General features: G+C 37.0%; 1 protein-coding gene across 2 annotated transcripts; it reads right to left on the bottom strand.

The window, feature by feature from the left end:
• Nucleotides 1-434: 434 nt before the first annotated feature.
• LOC137491269 (uncharacterized) lies at nt 435-20322 on the bottom strand. 2 transcript variants are annotated; one of them, XM_087249043.1, is made up of 4 exons: nt 16941-20322; nt 16315-16402; nt 6472-6621; nt 435-2040 (listed from the first exon to the last, which is right to left on the bottom strand). In XM_087249043.1, the coding sequence occupies exons 3-4, from the start codon at nt 6554-6556 to the stop codon at nt 974-976; spliced, it is 1152 nt and encodes a 383-aa protein (XP_087105169.1). In that variant the 5' UTR covers nt 6557-6621; nt 16315-16402; nt 16941-20322; the 3' UTR covers nt 435-973. The 2 variants fall into 2 exon arrangements, with proteins under 2 accessions (XP_087105169.1, XP_087105167.1); XM_087249041.1 differs by lacking the exons at nt 16315-16402; nt 16941-20322 and adding an exon at nt 6973-7060.
• Nucleotides 20323-20513: the final 191 nt, after the last annotated feature.

Below are 20513 nucleotides of genomic sequence, written 5' to 3' on the forward strand. Positions count from 1 at the left end.
AGGTCCCTTATGAAACTGTAAATAGTCACATAACTTGTTCGTCAGAAGATTTCTGTGGCTGAACAACACTTCTGTGCATATAACCCATTCATAACAACCCAGTCTACATCAGCTCTGCTCCTTGATTCAGGATTTGTAAAAGTTTTGATTCTGCATTTGTTTTGACCGTGGCTTGTGTAAACGCTCATCAGTGGGTCTGCGTGGACATGTGCGCAGTAGTTCAAATCTACATTTGTTCACAGTTTGGGCTACTTATCAGAATAATGGGAATATTCGGCCTGATATTTTTTTAATAAGATGAATTTTTTTTTGTTTTATCCCTTAAAAAACAAAAAGAAATGCACGTAAATACATTTAGATTTGCATTTGAGTACTGAAATTAGCATGTAAGCTAACAAATCACTCATGTTCTCATTCACAATAGAGACACTGGGTTTCCCATACAATGATTTATTTGTAGTAATGTTGGAGTTTCACATGAACGTATATTTAAAGGCAAGCAGTTGTCTATTGAAAGTTTAATTTCTTCTTTTAAGTTTAATTGTCTTCATGAAGAAAACTTGTTTCTTTTCTGAGATTAGTCCATCAAAATATATGTGTAGTGTTTTGAAACCAAAGTCTTCATTTGTTATCCACAGCACATCAAGATTTGATCAAGTCAAAATCTCATAATCTGACACAAATCTCATCTGTCGTAACTGACAAATGGCATTGTGTAGTCTGAACAGGGCTTTAGGGAGTCTAAAAGATAACGATGAAGATAAAAGAGGTAAGAATCTCTTGTCATTTATAGGGAGTCAGGAATCATCTGATTGGTGAATCATGTTTTAGCTAATGCTGGACCAGTCGTGAACAATAATAAGCATGTGATCCTCTCGAAAGTAGTTTATAAATAAACTTCATGTCAATGAACAGCCAAACTACATGAAAAAGCTGCCGTTTTCAATATACTCGTGTTTGTGTGGAGAAGGTCTCAATGTTGAGGACTTTGCTCTGCATTGTGAAGCTTCATGTGAGCGCTGAGGTTTATTTTTTGTTTAAAGCTCTTTCCACACTCACTGCATCTATAACGATCCTCTCTTGAGTGAGTCTTCATGTGTTGCTTAATGTAGTCTTTGCGTGTGAGACTCTTTCCACACTGATCACATATGAACACTATGATTCCAGAGTGACCATCCATGTGGTTCATGAGGTTAGCTTTACATGTGAAGCTCTTTTCACACTGATTACATGCAAACAGCTTCTCTCTGGTATGAGTTTTCATGTGGTTAATGAGTGAGCTTTTACATGTGAAACTTTTACCACACTCTGTGCATGTGTAAGGTTTCTCTCCAGTGTGGATCATCATGTCGGTGTCAAGCTTTTGTTTTTGAGCAAAACTTTTACCACACAGTGTTTTTCCTCCATTGTGAGTTCTAATGTGGCCTTTAAGGGTGCCACTTTGCTTAAAACTCTTTCCACACTGTTGACATGTGTAGGGCTTTTCTCCAGTGTGAATTCTCTTGTGCGCTGCAAAGTTTCCTGCATAATAGAAGCTTTGTCCACACTGTTGGCATGTGTACGGCCTCTCTCCAGTGTGACTTCTCATGTGGCCTTTAAGTGTGGCACTTTGCTTAAAACTCTTTCCACATTGTTGGCATGTGTACGGCCTCTCTCCGGTGTGTATTCTCATGTGGCCTTTAAGGGTGCCACTTTGCTTAAAACTCTTTCCACACTGTTGGCATGTGTACGGCCTCTCTCCAGTGTGAATTCTCATGTGGGTCTTGAAGCTTCTCTTTTTACCAAAACTCTTTCCACACTGTTCGCAAGTGTAAGGTTTCTCCCTAATGTGAACTCTCATGTGATCACCAAGGTTAAGCTTTTGAATGAAACTCTTTTTACACTGTTTACTGCTGAAATTACACTCAGTTTTGGATTTCCGAGGTCTTCCGAGTGATGAAGTCTTTACAGTCAGTGTGGGTTTTTCATCAGCTGTTATTTCTTGGTGTTGCTCTTCCATTTTATTCCATTGTTGAGTCTCTTCCTTCAGCACTATCAGGTCTTAAAAAAAAAAAAAAAAAAAGAACTTTAGTATGAAGGCACAAAGCGACAAGCATGAAATGGATGTTTCACCCAAAAATTAAAATGACCTTAACATTTACTCTGCGTCATGTGGTTTTAAATATTTCCTTTCTTCTGGAACACAAAGTAAGCCATCATTTTTTCACAATATCTTCTTTTGTGTTCGGCAGAATCAAGAAACTCAAAGATTTAAAGCCACACGAGGAAGAGTAAATGGTGAGGCTATTTTCATTTCTGCGTTAACTATCCCTTTAAAGGGTTCCTATTATGAACCTTTTTTACAGGATGTAAAGTAAGTCTTTAATGTTTCCAGAATGGGTCTGGGGTTTCAGCGCAAAATCAGATCATATACCTTGCAGAATATTTCATTTTGGGGGTCAGAGGAAAACCAAGCTCTTTTTGTGCCTGTGGCTTTAAATGCAAATGATCCAATGCACTCGCTCTAGATTACTCCTGTTGTGTTCCCTCATGTGTATCTTCCACTCAACATTTTTAACTTGCTTGGAAGACCTGGTTGAGACAAATCCTGCATGTTCATAGCAATTACGGATAATTCAGCTTATATTTGTGAGTTTGCATTATTGTATATAACTTATGCAAATGTTTCCCTCTACTGGGTTGCAGCTGGAAGGGCATCCGCTGTTTAAAACATATGCTGGATAAGTTGGTGGTTCATTCCGCTGTGGTGACCCCTAATGAATAAAGAGACTGAGCTAAAGGAGAATGAATGAATGAACTTATGCAAATGCTTAATGCCACATTTGCTTTAAACTGTAGTGATGAGAATATGGCAAGATGACATACTTTGCTACTTGTTTTCATTCATTTGTACTTTTGTCTCAGTTTTCTTGCCTTTGTGCATGTCCGGAGGCTTAGCTGAAGACCTATATGGTGACATTTTATATACTCGACAAGATGCAGAAATGCCATTTAAAAAGATTACCTGCTGTTTGTCTAATAGGGAACAGTGACAATGTAAATATACAAATAAAAGCGTTACCCCGATGTTTACCAATGTTAAACGTCTGTTAATGAACACCCAGGATTATTTTATAACCCCTAGGGGCTGTTTCATAAAAGTGGTTTAGTGAGCCAAACTAAATGTCCACACTTTAATTGGTTCCATAACAGCAAGTTGAAGATCATTTGATGTAACTAATCTGAGTTCAGCTGAAATAATCTAGATAACTACTCATGCACGTAACTGTCATGAAACCCTGAAGGTCGAGAACAGATGCATCATTATGATTATGTTGTATGCTACCTTGGCAACTACGATGAATGAAAGAGCTCTGAAACAAGACACCACAATGTTCACAGCGAGGGCATAGCATTTGATTCAAATATAAGTTCAAATATATAATAATTTAAACAATCAAAAAGTACGGCTTGAAACAAAGCAAGAAAGAGGGCTGACAGGAAACTGCAGATTTTAAAATATAGGTCATTATTTAGGCCTATTAACGTTAAGTTAAATATTTGTCACAATACATATAAATATTTGCTTGTGCGCAAGAGAGAGAATACACGCTCACTGCAAATTGTAGCTTGCAAGGAAAAGTCTTAATGCATTGGAGGTTTACTGTAACATTCAAAATGTACTTAACGTCAGCACAATAAGTTTAAAATAATGGCTACAAAGAGCCGTGCACACACAAGCAGTGGGATGTGTTATTTGCTCTTGAAACTGCTGCAAATTGCTGCTTTCTATTTAAAAACATTTGTTGCCCTTTGAAAACATTTGTTTATTTAAAGTGCTGTCAAAATTAGAGCGTTAACTCATGCAATTAATTTGATATATATATAAAATGTTTTTAAAAAATGCATGCAGTTGCTGTTATACTTCCTGTTGTAGTCATGCAAAGAAATATGCATAAGACCAAGGAAGCACTTTTAGAAGGAACGTTTCAGTATAAAATAATTAATGAAAAAAATGAATGCTGCATTACCAGGCTTTCCAGCATTACATCTAATTTAGTACGTTTCATTTTTAATCTTTAGACTTTTGCTGTAATAGAAATTTATACCCCATACCGAACGGAAAGAAAAACCTCCGCATTTCGTGACTCGGTGTTCCTTTAAGGTAATAAAAAAAAAAAAAACAACTGTTTACATGGTAGACTCTTAATAAGAGTATTAATCATATTAAAATGGGAGTATTGGTGTCCGTATAAATGTACTCAGTGAAAGTGCCAGATAATGCCTCGAGCTGTCCAAGACATCTGCATTCGTCTGCCTTTAAGATGATTCCATGTGCGCTCAAATGATTTATTAAGTTTGATGTGTTTCCTCCTTAAGTGCAAATTTTGTACAGCGCCTGCTTCACGTTGCTTTGTCAGAATCCTTGTGAAATACAGCCATACTTAAGAACACATGGTTTAAGCAAATTTGATGAATGCGAACGCATTAGTGTAAATGGGGCCATAGTAGTGACCTGATCTCATATGCTATTGTTTTAGAACCTCCAATTTAGTTGCCTATTGGAGAAATGACCTGGAGTAATAAATGGCTACTTGCTCTACAAACAAATGTGTTCATGACTATTCATACAAAGAAAAATAATAAAATGAGAAAATACGACTTTGCAACATCAAGCAGCATTAGGCATGGGCCAGTATTAGATTCTGACGGTATGATAAGCTTGGATATAAATATCACAGTTTCACTGTATTGTGATTACTGCTCTAAAATTTATTCTTTTTAATCTCTGGGTAGAAAAACAAGAACTTTTTTCCTTTGAACACAATATATTTTCTTTTAAGAATCTTTGAGGCTCAGTTTCACAAACAGGGCTTAGATTAAGCTGGGACTAGTCCTTAGTTAAATTAGGCTATTTAAGCCAAATTTATAAAAATGGCCTTAGTAAAATATATTACTGGTGTGCACCTGGAGAAAAAAATACACTGATGTATTTTATCTCACGGAAAGTTATTTTGAGTTGAGACCACTCAAACATGCAATTTAATCTTGACTAGCCTTAAACCTTGTTTGTGAAACCGGGGGAGAAAGTATTATGGGGCAGTAAACATATCAGGCTGAATCATTCAAATGAATCATTCGTTTCAAAAACACAGATTTCTTTACAATTTAAAATGGCATCTTTGGATATATTTTTTGCTGGAGATACTGTTGTCCTGAAAAACTTATAACAAAATGTAAAAAAAAACCTTTTATATACTGTCGTACTGTGGTATACCTTGAAAACAGTTATCGTTCCATACCTAAGCAGAATAACCCTGTTTTAAGGATCTAAAAATAAATTCTTTAAAAAAAAAGTCTCAAGCAAAAAGATTCCAATGGCGACGCCTGCTGGTACATGAAGAATTTGGTCAATACTGACAAACTTCACACTAGTCAGTGCAATGCTAAATGTTATTGTTCCACTATATTTAGTTTGTTTTGTCTCACGTCATCCCACAGCAACATCTTATAGCTTAGAATACTGTACAATGTTTTATAACAATTATTGTAGAGTCCATTTCATTCAGCATATTTAATATTGGGGGCATCCACATCATTTGACAAACTGTAAACCAGGGTTTCTGCAGGTTTCTTTTTATGACATTTTTAAGACCATTATGAACGAAATTTTAAACCCATAAAGGGATAAAGCTAAAGAATTTTTCCAATGGTCTAGATGGAAAAGATTTTTATTTGCCCCATTAAAAAAAAAAAAAAAAAATATATATATATATATATATATATATATATATATATATATATATATATATATATATATATATATATATATAAACACAATAATAAATAAATAAATAATTTTTTATATGTATTTTAGATATTTCTAGCTAAAGATTTTAAATTTTTTGTTTGATTTTGGATCTTAAGACATTTTATGACGCAGCGGAAACCCTGTTTAAACACAATAGCCCTAGTAATTAGTTATTGTAGTAATGATGTACTTCTAACTCAGATATTATCTGTGAGAACTAGTAACAACTACTAGAAACAAGTTTAAACTCATAAAGAAGTTGATGAAAATAGGGGAATTGTGATCAACGTGACGTATGCAAATGGAAAGTACTAAGCCAACACTATCACTGAGAATACTGTAGGGTCAAATATAATCAGCTCAGTTTAACTTTTTTAATTTATTTTATAAAGCGCCGGTGCTCAAGGACGCTTCACAAACAGCAGGAGAACAAGAAAAGCAATAACCTTAAGAAGGTACAGAAAATGGGAGACTAATAATACATAAAATAATGACAAAAGACACGAGAACAAGTAATGAAAGAAACTCATTTCTGTCTTTCAATGAGTGCTTATGTGCATTTAGGAGAACTAGGCAGCACACTCAGGGTTGCAAAATGGATTAATTTAGTATTCTTATTATTAAAATATATCTGAATGAGGATCAAATGACTGAGTTTTTCTTTGAGAATGAAAACCAACCTGTTTGTTCCTGCAGATCTTCCTGTTTGACTGTGAATGTTTCTTCAATCTTCACATCTTCACTCTCGTCTTTAATAAACGCCATCTTTATAACAGTGTGGAGATCAGTCGCTTCAGCAGGAGTTTTTCTCTGTGTTTGGACACTTTATCCTGTTTAAAATGAACAAAACAATAAAAATGTCCTGTTGAAAATTTATAAAACAATGAACAGAAATAAAATAAATTCTCTTCAACACTTGCTTCAACAGTTTATTTTAATCAGAGTAATTAACAAAAATAAATCAGGTAAAACGTTTCATTAAAACTCTTATTACACACTTTTCTGTTACTTTAGTCAAACAATAGCCCTCCATTACTGAGAATAAAATAGTACTACGTTGTATAAAGGGTTAAAATAATATTTCCAACAGCATTAACATAATTTAGCATCGTATAAAAACCCTAAAACTTTAGAACTTTAACTTTAAATCGGGTTATATTTGTAAAACTTTTTAAGCAAACCTTTTTCCAGTTGAATCACCGCGCTGTAGCGGCGCCGCTTGATGACGTCACGTCACGCCAAAATAAAAGTCTTTTGTTTAGCTTTTTTGCCACTCTAGGCAGGGCAAACTTTATTTATAGAGCACAATTTTACACAACCGTGGTTGATCCAAAGTACTTTACAATAAAATAAACTACACAATAAAACTAAAAAACTAGTATTAAAAATACAAAAAAAATGTATGTTTAAAAGTAATACTAAAATACAAATAAAAAATAACATGCATTTGTCACTCAAAGGAAAGAGAGTAAAAATAAGTCTTTAAGTTAGATTTAAAAGCATCCAATGATGTAGCAACCCCGATGTTCAGAGGGAGACTGTTCCAGAGCCATAGAGGTAAAGTTGGTTTTATAATCGCACATTCTGACTTTCCCCTATTATTTTTTTATAAAAGTATTATTTGCAAACTCTAAATAGTAAAATCATATTAGCAGCAAATGACTATCAAAGTACAACATTGTTCACAATCAAATAAACAGTGTCAATGTTGTTTTCAAGCCACACTTGCATGCTCATTCCAATCTAATAGTCATAGTAACATGGTAAACAAAACAGAGACTTCTAAATGAACGAATGTGTGAATATAAAACTTTACCTCTATCACAGAAAGCTCTATCACCTTTTGATTTGCAGCGAGACCGAGGGACAGACAAAACAGACATGCATGGGACATGGAACATGGGATTTTAACAGTCTACAAGCTAAATAAAGTCTAATAAGTTCACTTCACTGACATAGGCTAGGGCAAAATTGTGCGCAGCTTTTAATTAACAAAAAGAAATTGAGTAAAACGTTTCATTAAAACACTTATTACACACTTTTCTGTTACTTTATTTAAACAATAACCCTTGGTTACTGAGAATAAAATAGTACTATGTTGTATAAAGAGTAAAAATAATATTTCCAAAAGCAGGAACATAATTTAGCAAAAGTTTTTTTTCTTTACATTTTTTTCCACTTACTGTTGCAGTCATCATGAATTATTGATACATTTCTCCCATGTTTTTATAGAAGTAAATTTGGTTTTATATTCGCACATTCGGACTTTCCCCTTAATAACATAATTTCATAAAAAGTGTTATTTGCAAACTCTAAATAGCAAAATCATATTAGAAGAACAGGCGTAAATCTGCTGCATTAGTTACTTAGTTATTAAGTATTAGGTATAATTAAGTATTAGCTACTTAAGCTAAAGCCGTTTCCCATGTGTTGTTTCATTTGTGAAGACTTGTCATAATGTTAACTTTACATTAAGGACCACAATAAGCATTTTGTCTAGCGGTGTATTTGCTTAATGAGCACTGTGCTACGTCCAAACTAACCCCACTGTATTTTTGTATAATCAATTTCTTTTCTGTTGTTAAGTGACTCAATTAATTTAAAATTAAAATGTGAAAAAATGTAAACATTTTTTAATTCTTTGTGATTATTTTTGTGATTATTTTAATAATAGTTTTGCATTCTTTATGTAAAGCACTTTGAATTACCATTGTGTATAAAATGTGCTACAGTATAAAGAAACTTGCCTGGCAGTTTCATGTATTGGATAAAATGACAGAGAAAATAGACATAAGATCATGTTTCAGTGCAACTAAACCCCAAGTACAAAAAGTTCACAAATTAAGCAATTTGGCTTTAAGAATGAGTTGTTAAATTCTAATGTCACATTATCAATCACAGCAGGGTCGACCCGTGGCATAGGCAGTATAGGCAATTGCTACGGGCGCAGTACGGCCAGGGGGGCGCCAGAAATGGGAGAAGAAAAAAAAGTAACTTCCACTATGCCTAAAACAAGTTGGTATGAATTCAGAAAAGAATAAGCCCACATTAATATAACTGCATAGTGCATAGCCTACTAAGTAGTAGTAGTATAATAATAATAAAACCTACTCGCCTAAGACGCCCCCTCTGAATAATTAGACTGTACCTGCTACGGTGTTCATTTTTTTTTTTTGATGGGTCAACATGCTCAATATGTCAAAACGTCCCAAACCCTCTCAAACAGTCTAGTGCGCAGGGGAGGCAAAAAAAAAAAAACACAAGAAGAGGAGGAATAACGCAACAAAGACAGAGGTAATGTTACAACAAAGATGATTATTTTACTGTATCCGTGATCGATGACGCCATTAATTAGCTAGACACATACTTGTCAACTCTCCGGTTTTCCCAGCTATCATCAAGTTTAAGTATTTCCCCGTAGTTGCCCTGTATGTTTAAACTTTCTATGAATAGTGAAAGTACTGTCAAAACAGAGCCGATCTCAAATGTGATATACATTGCAAGAGCTGTGCAAGAGAATTGTACTTTCGCTTTATTTTGGCTTGAAAGAATGTTAATAAAAATGTCTGCATTCACTTTTTTCCCGTTAAAGCTGTGCGTCGATCGACGCAACCCCTGAATCAGTGTATGCATGCAGTCTGACTACTGGACGTGCTCTGTATGATATACTGTTCCCAGATCCGCTTCTGTACACGCAATTTAAAGATGAGCGAAAGTTTAGCATACTTTGGGGATTTATGTGTGTTTAAACAGACACATACATTTAATAATATGTAAACATGTTTGTACTGCTTGTATTATTTTTAAAAACACAACATTTTTTTTTCTTAAATGAGCACAAACAGTTACTAAACTAATCGAATGCTTTCATTAGCCTATTGATCTGTGCATTCTTATGCCGAGTTCAGACTGCATGATTTTCAAAGTGATTGTGTCACAGATGTTTTCACACTGCATGACTATCTGGGCTAGCGTTTCGTTGCTGCTTTGTTTACACTGCAAGATTGATCGGCGACTGGGACATTCACATTGCATGACTTTACTATAGGAAGAATCGCTGACAACTTCGTCCAAACTACGTCTCAGCCAAAAACACGTAGTATATCTTTTGTTATTAACTACATAATGAGAAAGAAGCTTTTAATGGGGTAGAGCATGTACGTGTTTGCTCACCTGGGTTTAAAGGGAATTAGCCATTTCTCCTTAACGTTGATAATAAACTAATTTCTTTCTGTATGAAATGTCAAACAGACAAGGTTGCTCCTGAGTCCTGTCAAACCTCCACTAGTTTTTCCTCCATTTCGTGGGTCCAAATAAACCGAAAAAGAGCGCTTTTAACTTCTCCCCCAGCCTCCCGCTGGCCTGCAGCAGGTACACACACGCACACACAAGTGAAAGCTGCTCTCTCATTGGCTGTAGGCGAACGCTGATGTTATTTTCAGTCAAAACTCAATTCAAACGGCATGATTTGAATCGCTGACAGCTCCAGATATTTAGCATGCCAAATATCTCGCAGGCATCGGCGACTCATCGGCGATTCTCTCAGATCGCGTCTTTGATAGTTCATACTGTGTGATTGTCACTCACGTGCACGAGCGGCGATTTGCCTGTGATTTCAGGCATTTGTCGGCGATTTCTCAAAACCTGTCGGCGAGCCAAAATCAGGGCTAAAATCACGCAGTCTGAACTAGGCATTACAGTGACACCTCTGTTATCAAAAAACAAAATAAGAGATTGCTGGCTTAAAAAAAGGCTCGAAGGCAACCTGTGGTTTTGGGGAAAAGTGACTGCCACCTATTGTTGAGATCACGCCTTTTGGGTTTGTCGTACAAAACCCTCTTTATGCATGTGCAAAGTAACTGAGTAGAAAGCACAGTAAATTTTGCTCCCCCCACTGTCTTAGATGAAACTGCATTTTGGTTTTTTCTTTTAGTGTTAAGACTAAGTTGGCCAGAGCACCTGTCTTGGGAACAGCAGGTGCTAGGTTCAAATCCAAAATGCACCTTTCCTTCAGATTATGGGAGAGTGGCTTTCTGATCTGAAAATCTTTCAATGGCCGATAGCATATGTTTGTCCAGATTTCCATTTTCTTTCCATCTTGTCAGCATTTTCTGCATCCTGACATGCTGGTTTTTGTGTTTTATTGTTTTTTCTTCATCGATTTTTGTTATCGGGCAAATGTCTCTTACAGTTAAACAACCTCTTTTGGTTGCCATTTTAAGACTTGCTGTCTTTTTTTAGTTTCTTTGTGCAAAATCATCTTTCCCTTTTCAGCGTTAGCGCTGCCGCTTAGTTGGTCAAAGTGCCTGTTTAGTAAACAAGACATCCTGGGTTCATGTAGTGCCAAATGTACAGGTGCCAGAATTGCTTCTTCTTAAGAGTTACAAGTGTTTACGTAGCGAGCTGTTTAGCAGTCTGTTTCTTAAAAAGTATACCCCTTCTCCAAGCTATAGCAGATGATGCTTTTCGTGACTGGATTCGCCATGCAAAGTGACATTTCCCCCGCTGCCTGGCCAGACCAGACCAAAACAGAAAAGAGGATGTAGACCATGTTATCTGCAACTTTGTGTTGGTTGTAATGTACACTGTGTACACTATATTTATGGGGAAAATACAGTTAAATATATTTGTTTGTTTTGTATAAAAACAATATTCTGAAATATTTTACAAAGCACTTCTGTAGGCCTACTGTCTGTAGTACAGTCTATTCCAATTGTTTACACACAATTACTTGTACTTCAGACACAATAACTACAACGTATAACTGATGCAACAAACCCCATGAACCAACTCTGCTAAACTACAAGCACAATTCCTGCTTTACATTCAAATTGCAGGTTTAAAACACCCTTTTTTTAAAACACTACAGACAATTCTCTGCATTTTGCACAGTTTTCATGCAGAAAATCTATTGTTTTCACAAGGAACACACTGTCATTCACAATTCTAAAGTCAGTTGTCCTACTTTGCATACTAACTCATCACATGAGTAAACACCTGTCACATAGAATTACAATTCAGAAATCAGAGCTCATCTGGTTCATAACTGGTTCTCTGCCAACTCATTTTTTTTAGTTGTTCATCTCCCTCTCTATATTCTCCATTCCTCAAACCTATTGAGGATTTTTTTTCTCCCTGGAGATGTGAAGTGTATGACCGAAATCCACACACACGTATACCCCTTCTCCAAGCTATAGCAGTTGATGTTTTTCGAGACTGGATTTGCCATGCAAGGTAACAAGTCAGAAATCCTCATTTAACAATTGAGTCAGAATATACCTTAAAAAGCTGAAGCATTGAAGCAGGGCTTTTGCTTCATTTGGACTCTGGACTTCTGCAAGGGTTCATCCAGGATTTGAACCCAGGAGCTCTCGCACCTTAAGCGAGAATCATATCCCTAGACCAACAAGCCACTGCAAGATAGCCACCGTACATGGCAAAACTATCTGCTGACAAACCAGCATTCTCAGAAAAAGGCCTCTGTGTAAGCCACAAAGCCTTTACAAAACAGCGGACAACTGTAAGGGCTCAACCAAAATTTGAACCTGGGATTTCTCACGGCATGATTGAGAATCATACTCCTAGACCAGCAAGCCACTATGCAAGGAATGATATATGTGGTGACACTATCTGGGGTCCGTACTTCGTACCTCGCTTAAATGATCTAAGATGATTTGGCAGATCCTGGATCTTTTTATCTCGATAACTGATCTCTTGCTAATTTGGTTCTTCAAACAAGTTCGCAAATCAGATTAGAATGTCTGGATGAACTGATCTGAGATCGCTGCATGTGTTGTGAAGGACAGATCTATCGATCCTCGAAATCATGATCAGCAATGCCATGATTGGCTGATGGCACATCAGCGTATTGACATCATCTGATTAGTATTCAATTATCCATGTGAGCAAAATTACATCAAACTAGCAGTAAACGGTTTGTTAAATTTGAAACGCAATAACCTTCCACATTTGTTGTGAGCTGCTGGCTTTACACTTTCATGTGTCAAGACAAGAGTATTCATCATGTATTTTAATGCATATCAGTGTATTTAGTTCTACATTTAGAGAAGATTTTCTTTATTATAGTAGCCGGTTTTTTAATCAGTGTAAAGAAAAACTGGTTGTTTACAAAAGGATTTTAATATTGATAAGGCATCTGCAACTTTTGTGAAGCATCAAATCACTGGCATATTAACTGTCAAAACATGTTCATGACTGCATAAATGTATTATTGCTTTTAAAAAAGTCACATATTGTGCATTTCTATTATACACAATTTGTACTAAAGTAATTAAAAAAGTACATGTCAATACATTTTCTCTTTGCACCACCAGGTGGCAGTCTTTGTACTTTTATTTCGAGGGTGTAGATTGCATAAGTTTTATTAATATGTATAACTTCATTTATTGTATTAGTAACTATAAACTATATATATATATATATATATATATATATATATATATATATATATATATATATATATATATATATATATATATATATATATATATATACATAGTTAACCCTTAAAGACCTAGAGGTATTTTGTGGGCATGTCACTGGCCTGTATTTTTATTTTTTATTTTAGCTGCCTTATTCTAATTTTACTAGTCAGCCTCAAATGTCATATATCATTTTAAACAGGAGAACCTGAAATTTCAATCTGTATCATTTTAGTTTCTTATTTGTTTTTTTTTTTTCTAAAAACAGACAAACATAATGGATTTTTTTTTAAATTTATGAAAAACTAAATAATATTAATTTAAAAAATCAGTTATTGCAAACAAACTCTCCTGAAGTTTTTTTTTTTTTTTTTAGAAAGTTATATTAGGATGTTTTAAGCTTCCAACATAAATTCTTTCTATACACAACACTTCCTGAGCAAGTTATAGCAATTTATTTGAATGTTATTCTAAGGCGTTTTTCATTGAAAAACTGGTGCATTCTATTTATTGACAAAGTAGATGCCCAAATGACCTGTTTTTTTTGTGTTTTTCTTACTTATTTTAGCAGTCAGCATCAAGTGTCATACATCATTTTAAACAGGAGAACATGAAGTTTGAGTCAATATCTTTTACATTTATAATTTTCTTTTTTGTTTTTTTAAAAACAGACAAACATAAATACATTTTTGTGGAATAAAAAAAAACTTTTTTATTGTTTAGTTATTGCAAACAAACCCTCTTGAAGTTTGATTTTTTTTTTCTTTAGAAAGGTATATTAGGATGTTTTAAGCTTACAACATAGATTTTGTCTACATCCAACACTTCTTGAGCAAGTTATATCAATTTATTTGAATGTTATTCTAAGTCGTTTTTCATTGATAAATTCTATTTCTATTCTCATTCTATTTACTGACAAAGTAGATGCTCAAAGGTTCAAGTAATGACATATACATAAACATAGTTTGTGTATATACCTAGTTTGACCTCTTTATAAGAAATTTATTTTCAGGTTATTATAAACAACAATGTCTTCAACAATAAACAAATAAAAAATAAGACTCAAAGAAAAAGAACAAGCAAATTGTCTGTAAAAACTATATACATATTTATATAACCAAATTGGAGCTTCCTGAGGTTTTATGTACAGGCTTGTGACCCTCTGCTGCTATGCCACTGACCAAAACAGTTTCTGTGGGCAACAAGACATAGTGCTACATCGCACCGTGCACACTTCCAGATTGTGCGCTTCTTGCACAGCTTGCAGTACTGCCGCCCCTTTGTTGCAGAGTCTGGTGTCCTGCTTCTCTCCCACTGGCTGTCTTCATCTTCATTCAGAAATGCCAAAGATACAGGTAGGAACTGTGCTCCTCTTAACGCCACATCACTGTGTTTTGGGACTCCACAGAGCTCTCTGGACAACTCCTCCATGAACTGCCCATGAGACATTGGCACACTCTGAGATGACAGGCACATCTCCTTGTGAAGTATATAGCTGTTGGTAGTTGCTATATCTATGAAGTGGTACAGTAGTGTCCTGTACCACCTGTTGGACCTCTTGTGCACAGAATAATACTGGAGGAGCTGGTCAGACAGATACACCCCCCCCCCCCCATATATATTTGTTGTAGTCCACCACACAGCGAGGTGACGCGATGTTCTTTGCCTGCCATCTCCCAGTGTCTTTGTTGAGCACATTCCTGCTCACAGTGTCACCATCAAAGGCATTGTGGATGGTTGAACACACTGACACCTCCCTTGTGTCCATCCATTTTACAAACAATAGTTCTTGCTGTCTGATCCATCGAATTGAACCCCTGGGGCTCTGGGAGGTGAGTGCATTCTGCTTTGTTTGGGGAACATTTCTGCGGGAGTCCCTGAAAGTACCACAGGCAACAAAACCACTAGCATACAAGTCCCTAAAAAGTTTTGGGCTTGTATAGAAGTTGTCCACATACAAGTGATAGCCCCTCCCTAAGTATGATGGATCCATGAGGCTGCTTACTACATCATACGAGAGACCTTGACCTGACATGAAGCGACTTTTCCCAGTGTAGATGTTGAAGTCACTGGTGTACCCATTGCTGGAGTCAGCAAGCACAAACAGCTTCACACCCCACTTTATTGGCTTTGCCTTCATGTATTGCCTAAGTGCAATTTTGGCTTTCGTGGCCACCATTCTTTCATCGATGGAAACATGCTTCTTTGGCTGCCACATTGACTTGCAGGCCTCTTTCATGGTAATGTAAAGAGGCTTGAGACGATGGAGGGGGTCATATTCTGGAGTGCCTTTTTTTCTGTCATTTTGGATGTCGTCCTCAGGGTTGCTCATGTGGACAGTTCTGCTTATTGCCATGAATCTGTCTCTGGTCATGACAGAAGCAGGGAAGTGTATGCTAAGGTGTGAGTCCCTCCTCCAATAATCTCATACTTTTGGCAGTTTCAGCAGTGCCATGAAAATCAAAAGACCTATATATTTCAGAAATTCATCTGATGTCAGCTCCTCCCAGATGAACTTTTTTCCTTTGGACTGCTCCTTTTCAGCATTTTTATTGGTGTTACAACATAATTTTTTTTTACTGCTGCATCACTAAAAAAATGGCTGAAAATTTGAGCAGGTGAGTATGCAATACCCACAAAGCCTTGCAATCCAGGAGCTCTTTTCGGGAAAAAGTGTGGAAGCTGATGCGCAGTGTCTGCCACCTCGGGTCCATTCCATCCAGACCCATGGTCTCCTAAAACATGCATGTTTGCAAGTTGCCTTTCAACTCCACTTTCTCTTCTTTCCCCTCTTCCTCTACCTCTTCCTCTCCATCTTTCTCTTTCTATTCCTCTTTCTCCTTCTCTTCCTCTCCCTCTCCCTCTTCCTCTCCATCTTTCTCTTCCTCTTTCTCCTTCTCTTCCTCTCCCTCTTCCTCTCCATCTTTCTCTTCCTCTTTCTCCTTCTCTTCCTCTCCCTCTCATTCTTCCTCTTTCTCGGTCTCGTTCTCTCCCTCTACCGTATACTGGTTCCCTTTCTGCTTCTCGTCCTGTCTCTTTCAGAGGAGATGGTCTGGAGGACGAATATGGTGTGGGCCTCACCTGGATACTTTGGCCCATCTGGGCATCCCCTTCAGCCTCAGAAATCCTGCTGCCACTGGGTAGTGCATTTTGTCTCTCATCCTCCTGACTAAAATAAAAAAATGAAGATTGTGAATATACATGTGAATAATAAATAATACATAAAACAAGAACTAATTTCATTGTTATAGTTTTTCCCCCCTCACTACACATACAACACACACAAAACGCCACAGGGGAGTATAACACACAGGTACATAGCAGGAGATCAAGTATTTTTAGGAAAGTAGATATTTTGTCATTATAAAATATATAAATGTCTGTCTTTTGTATCAGAAAATCATGACTAGACAAATGTGTGTTATGTGTTTTCAACATAAAGCCTATTCTAATTCTGCTGTAGTATATATTCATGTATAATATTTATTTCCACGTTTTGGGAGATGTTTTTGTCATCAACAACAACAAAAAAACATACACACACAAAAAAATAATAATTTTCAGAATTAGTGCTTTACATGAGATTCGAAACTAAACACCTGTGACTTATAGCGCATCGCACTACCATTTGAGCCACAGAAAAGCATACTATACTATTACACCTATATACACATATCACACACATTGTACACAACGATATTACTCACATGTTGTCCTCGAATGGATCGATCCCCTGGCAATAATTCTCCTCACTGCACCAGGTGTCTGCGCCAGATTCAGAATCTGACACTGCTGGATCACTGTCATGAGAGTCATTTGAGAACAGCAACTCCAGTACCTCGTCTTTGCTGTACCTTTGTTCTGTCATTTCTGTCAGTTTTTGTCAGTTCTATCAACATTGATTTCTCTTATATGAAAATTATATTATGCAAATCGTTTTTTTTTCTGTTGTTATTTGTTTTTTGTTCGTGCATATACCCTATAATGTCACTGTTCAAATAGTTGATTGGTGCTTTGCAAGACAAAAGTCTATGTTTATTGGTTGAGTAGAGAACAGTTTGAACCAATCTTTGCATGGAGGAGGGACAACGCGTTAGCAACCACGTCCGATTTGCCAAGAGACACAAACCGAGTCAAACCCTTTTGACAAATCAGTGTTGTCAAAATTTGATGACGTATCCACACTTACCATGGAGCTTCCGTAAGTCCAAAGGACTTGCTTTACATCACCGTAAAGCTTAGAATCCCTGCTTCACGCCAGTTTTTAAATGGTAAAGATTGCATGTGCGGATCAAAAGTTATTGAACATTAAATAACAATAGTGATTTTTAGCCGCGGGCGGTTGTCTCGGTCTTTAAGGATTAAAAATATTTACCATTTTCCCAAGTATATATCTACTACTGTAAGAAAATATTAGAATTCGGTACTTACTTTCTGTATTATCTTTGCTTGAACTGAGCCGATCTAATCCTATTTATATGAATTTAACCTGCTTCCGATCAGGTTTGACCTAGCAGAACTGTTGCTATGACAACAACTCTTAGATCAACTTTGAAGAACGAAACGATCCTGGATCGTGTTAAATCGTCAATATCTAAATACAGCTGAGTAATCCACTTACGAAGAACGGACCCCTGCTGACAAACTGGAATTCTTCGAAAGACGTTTTTATGAAAGACATAATGCCCTGTAAAACGCAGGACACCTGCAAGGGCTTGTCTGGGATTTAAAACCCCGGACCTCTTGCACAAGAAACAAGAATCATACCCGGGGGTGTCCAAACTCAGTCCTGGAGGGCCGGTGTCCTGCATAGTTTAGCTCCACCTTCCTTCAACACACTTCAACTCCATGGAGCTTTCTAGTATATTTAGAAGAGCTTGATTAGCTGGTTTAGGTGTGTTTAATTGGTGTTGAAACTAAAATATGCCGGACACCGGCCCTCGAGGACCGAGTTTGGACACCCCTGCCCTAGACCAACGAGCCACTAAAGTGTTCACATTTTACATGGCGTCAGAAGTATCAGATAGTCAGAAATTTTTCTCTAACAAATCAAGGGCACCCTAAGCGAGAATCATACCCCTAGACCACCGAGCCACTGCAAAACAGCAACTTTACATGGTGACACTATCTGCCGACAAACTGGCAAAGCCACAACGCCCTTACAAAACAGCAGACAACTGTAGGGGCTCAACCGAAATTTGAACCTGGGATTTGTCATGGCATGAACGAGAATCATACTCCAAGACCAGCAAGCCACTTTGCAAGAAATTTTTTATGTGGTGACACTATCTGCTGACAAACTGGAAATCTTTGAATCTTTTTTATAAAAGCCATAATTTTGAACCCAGGACCTCTCGCACCAAAAGCGTGAATCATACCCCTAGAAAAACAAGCCACTAAAATCTGAAGTTTTCACATGGCATCAGAAGCAGCAGATAGTCAGAAATCAAGTGCAGAGAATTTGTAAGATGGAGGAAGTGAGTCTGAAACAATGGTGGATAGTCTATTGGGTGAGAGAGATCGTAGGTTTCTGCGAAAGGCAACTTGTTTTGGAGTGTATGGTGGCTCAGGAGTCCTGTGGATGTTGAGAGACAAAAGGAAATATTCCGATGTGTGTAGTGGAGTTACTAGTGTTTAATCAGTGAAGCAATGTCGCGTGTAAATAAGATCAGTAGCAGAAGTAGGTGCTCTTTTGAGGTCAAAAGAGGCAAGCAGAGTCTGGAAGTCAGTAGCTTGAGGTTTTTCAATGTGGATGTTGAAGTCACCTAGCACCAACAAGGGAGTGTCATAAACAGAAAAAGATGAGAGAAGAACATCCAGTTCATCTAAGAAGTGACCTAATGTACCTGGTGGGCGGTAGATGACAACCACATTTATGTAGAAGGAGTGGATAATGGTGGCTGCATGGAATTCAAAGGAGCTGATCTTTGCCAGTGACTATCTTTGAGTAAATTTCCATTCTTTGGAAATCAGTAGTCCAGTTCCACCCTGTCTGACGAGGAGTGTGGGAGAAAGAGAAATTAGCAGAAAGAGTAGCATGTGTAGCAGTGTCCTCCGGTCTCAACCAGGTCTCAGTTAGAGCCATGAGATTATAGTCAGAATGTGTAGCTATGGAGGTAATAAAATCTGCCTTGTGAACAGCAGATTGACAATTTCAGAGGCCCACGGAGAGAGTTGTGAAATAGCAGATGCATGTATTGAACGAAGGTTGTGATAATTATGCCTGCAGCTTACCTCCCGTGCTTTGCGAGTGTTAGTAACAACAGGAATTAGTTAACACATAATAAAAGTGCAATGAAAACAATAATAAGTGCAAAGATTAAGTAAAATAAATAAATAAAGTACTCAGGTGCTTTGTCAGTGTCTTTGCTCGGTGGAGTCGCACAGGTAGAGTCAATGGTCTTTACACTCGTCGGTCTTCACACGCAGTGAGACTAGCTGCTTATATACACCCCTGAGCGCTTGCTGATAGAATTCAGCTTGACATGCCTCAAGAGTTCCAACAATACAACAACAGAAACTGAGGCGAGGGGTGCAAAACCGACCGTGATCCACACACAAGCTCTTACAGTAACCAATGAAACAGTGAGTAATATTTCTAGCACTACACACAAACAACTGAAAACAAGTCTAAATGTACTTACACGCTGCTGGTCTCGTTGCTAAAGTGCTTCTCCTTATATGGTTGAACAAGCCATCCTACTTCCCTTACTTACTTACATTGTCTATCCATCCATCTATTTATTCATTTTGTTTAGTAAATGTGTTATTTTTGAGGCTGACCTAATAAAAATATAATAATTTTACTGCCAGAATTTTAGGTGCAGGCTAGGACTGTCTCTGCCATTGGCAGATAACGTAGTTTTTTTGGCTTCATAGGACATGGACTTTCAGCATGCAGTGGGACGGTTTGCTGCTGAGTGTGACATGGCAGGGAAATAAACAGCACCTCTGAGTCAGAAACCATGGTGCTTGACTGATAAAAAGGTGGCCATCTCCAGTTTGGAGAGTCTTTACCCCAAATGGAGTACAAGTATCTGCGTTTTTTTTTTTTTCATGAAAAATGGAATGTGAGATTAAAAGATGGATCAGTGCAGCAGCAGCAGTAATGCATTTGATGTGATTGTCTGTTGTGGTGAAGTAGCTGAGATGAAAGGCAATGTTCTAAATTTACCACTCAATCTAGGTTCCTACTCACATCTATGGTTATGACTAAAAGGACAAGATCTCGGTAACAACCGGACACATTTTGCAAAATGTTATGACCTGCTTGTTTGAGT

This window comes from Danio rerio, chromosome 4 (genome assembly GCF_052040795.2).
Source record: "Danio rerio strain M-AB ecotype USA chromosome 4, GRCz13ab, whole genome shotgun sequence".
Lineage (NCBI taxonomy): Eukaryota > Metazoa > Chordata > Actinopteri > Cypriniformes > Danionidae > Danio > Danio rerio.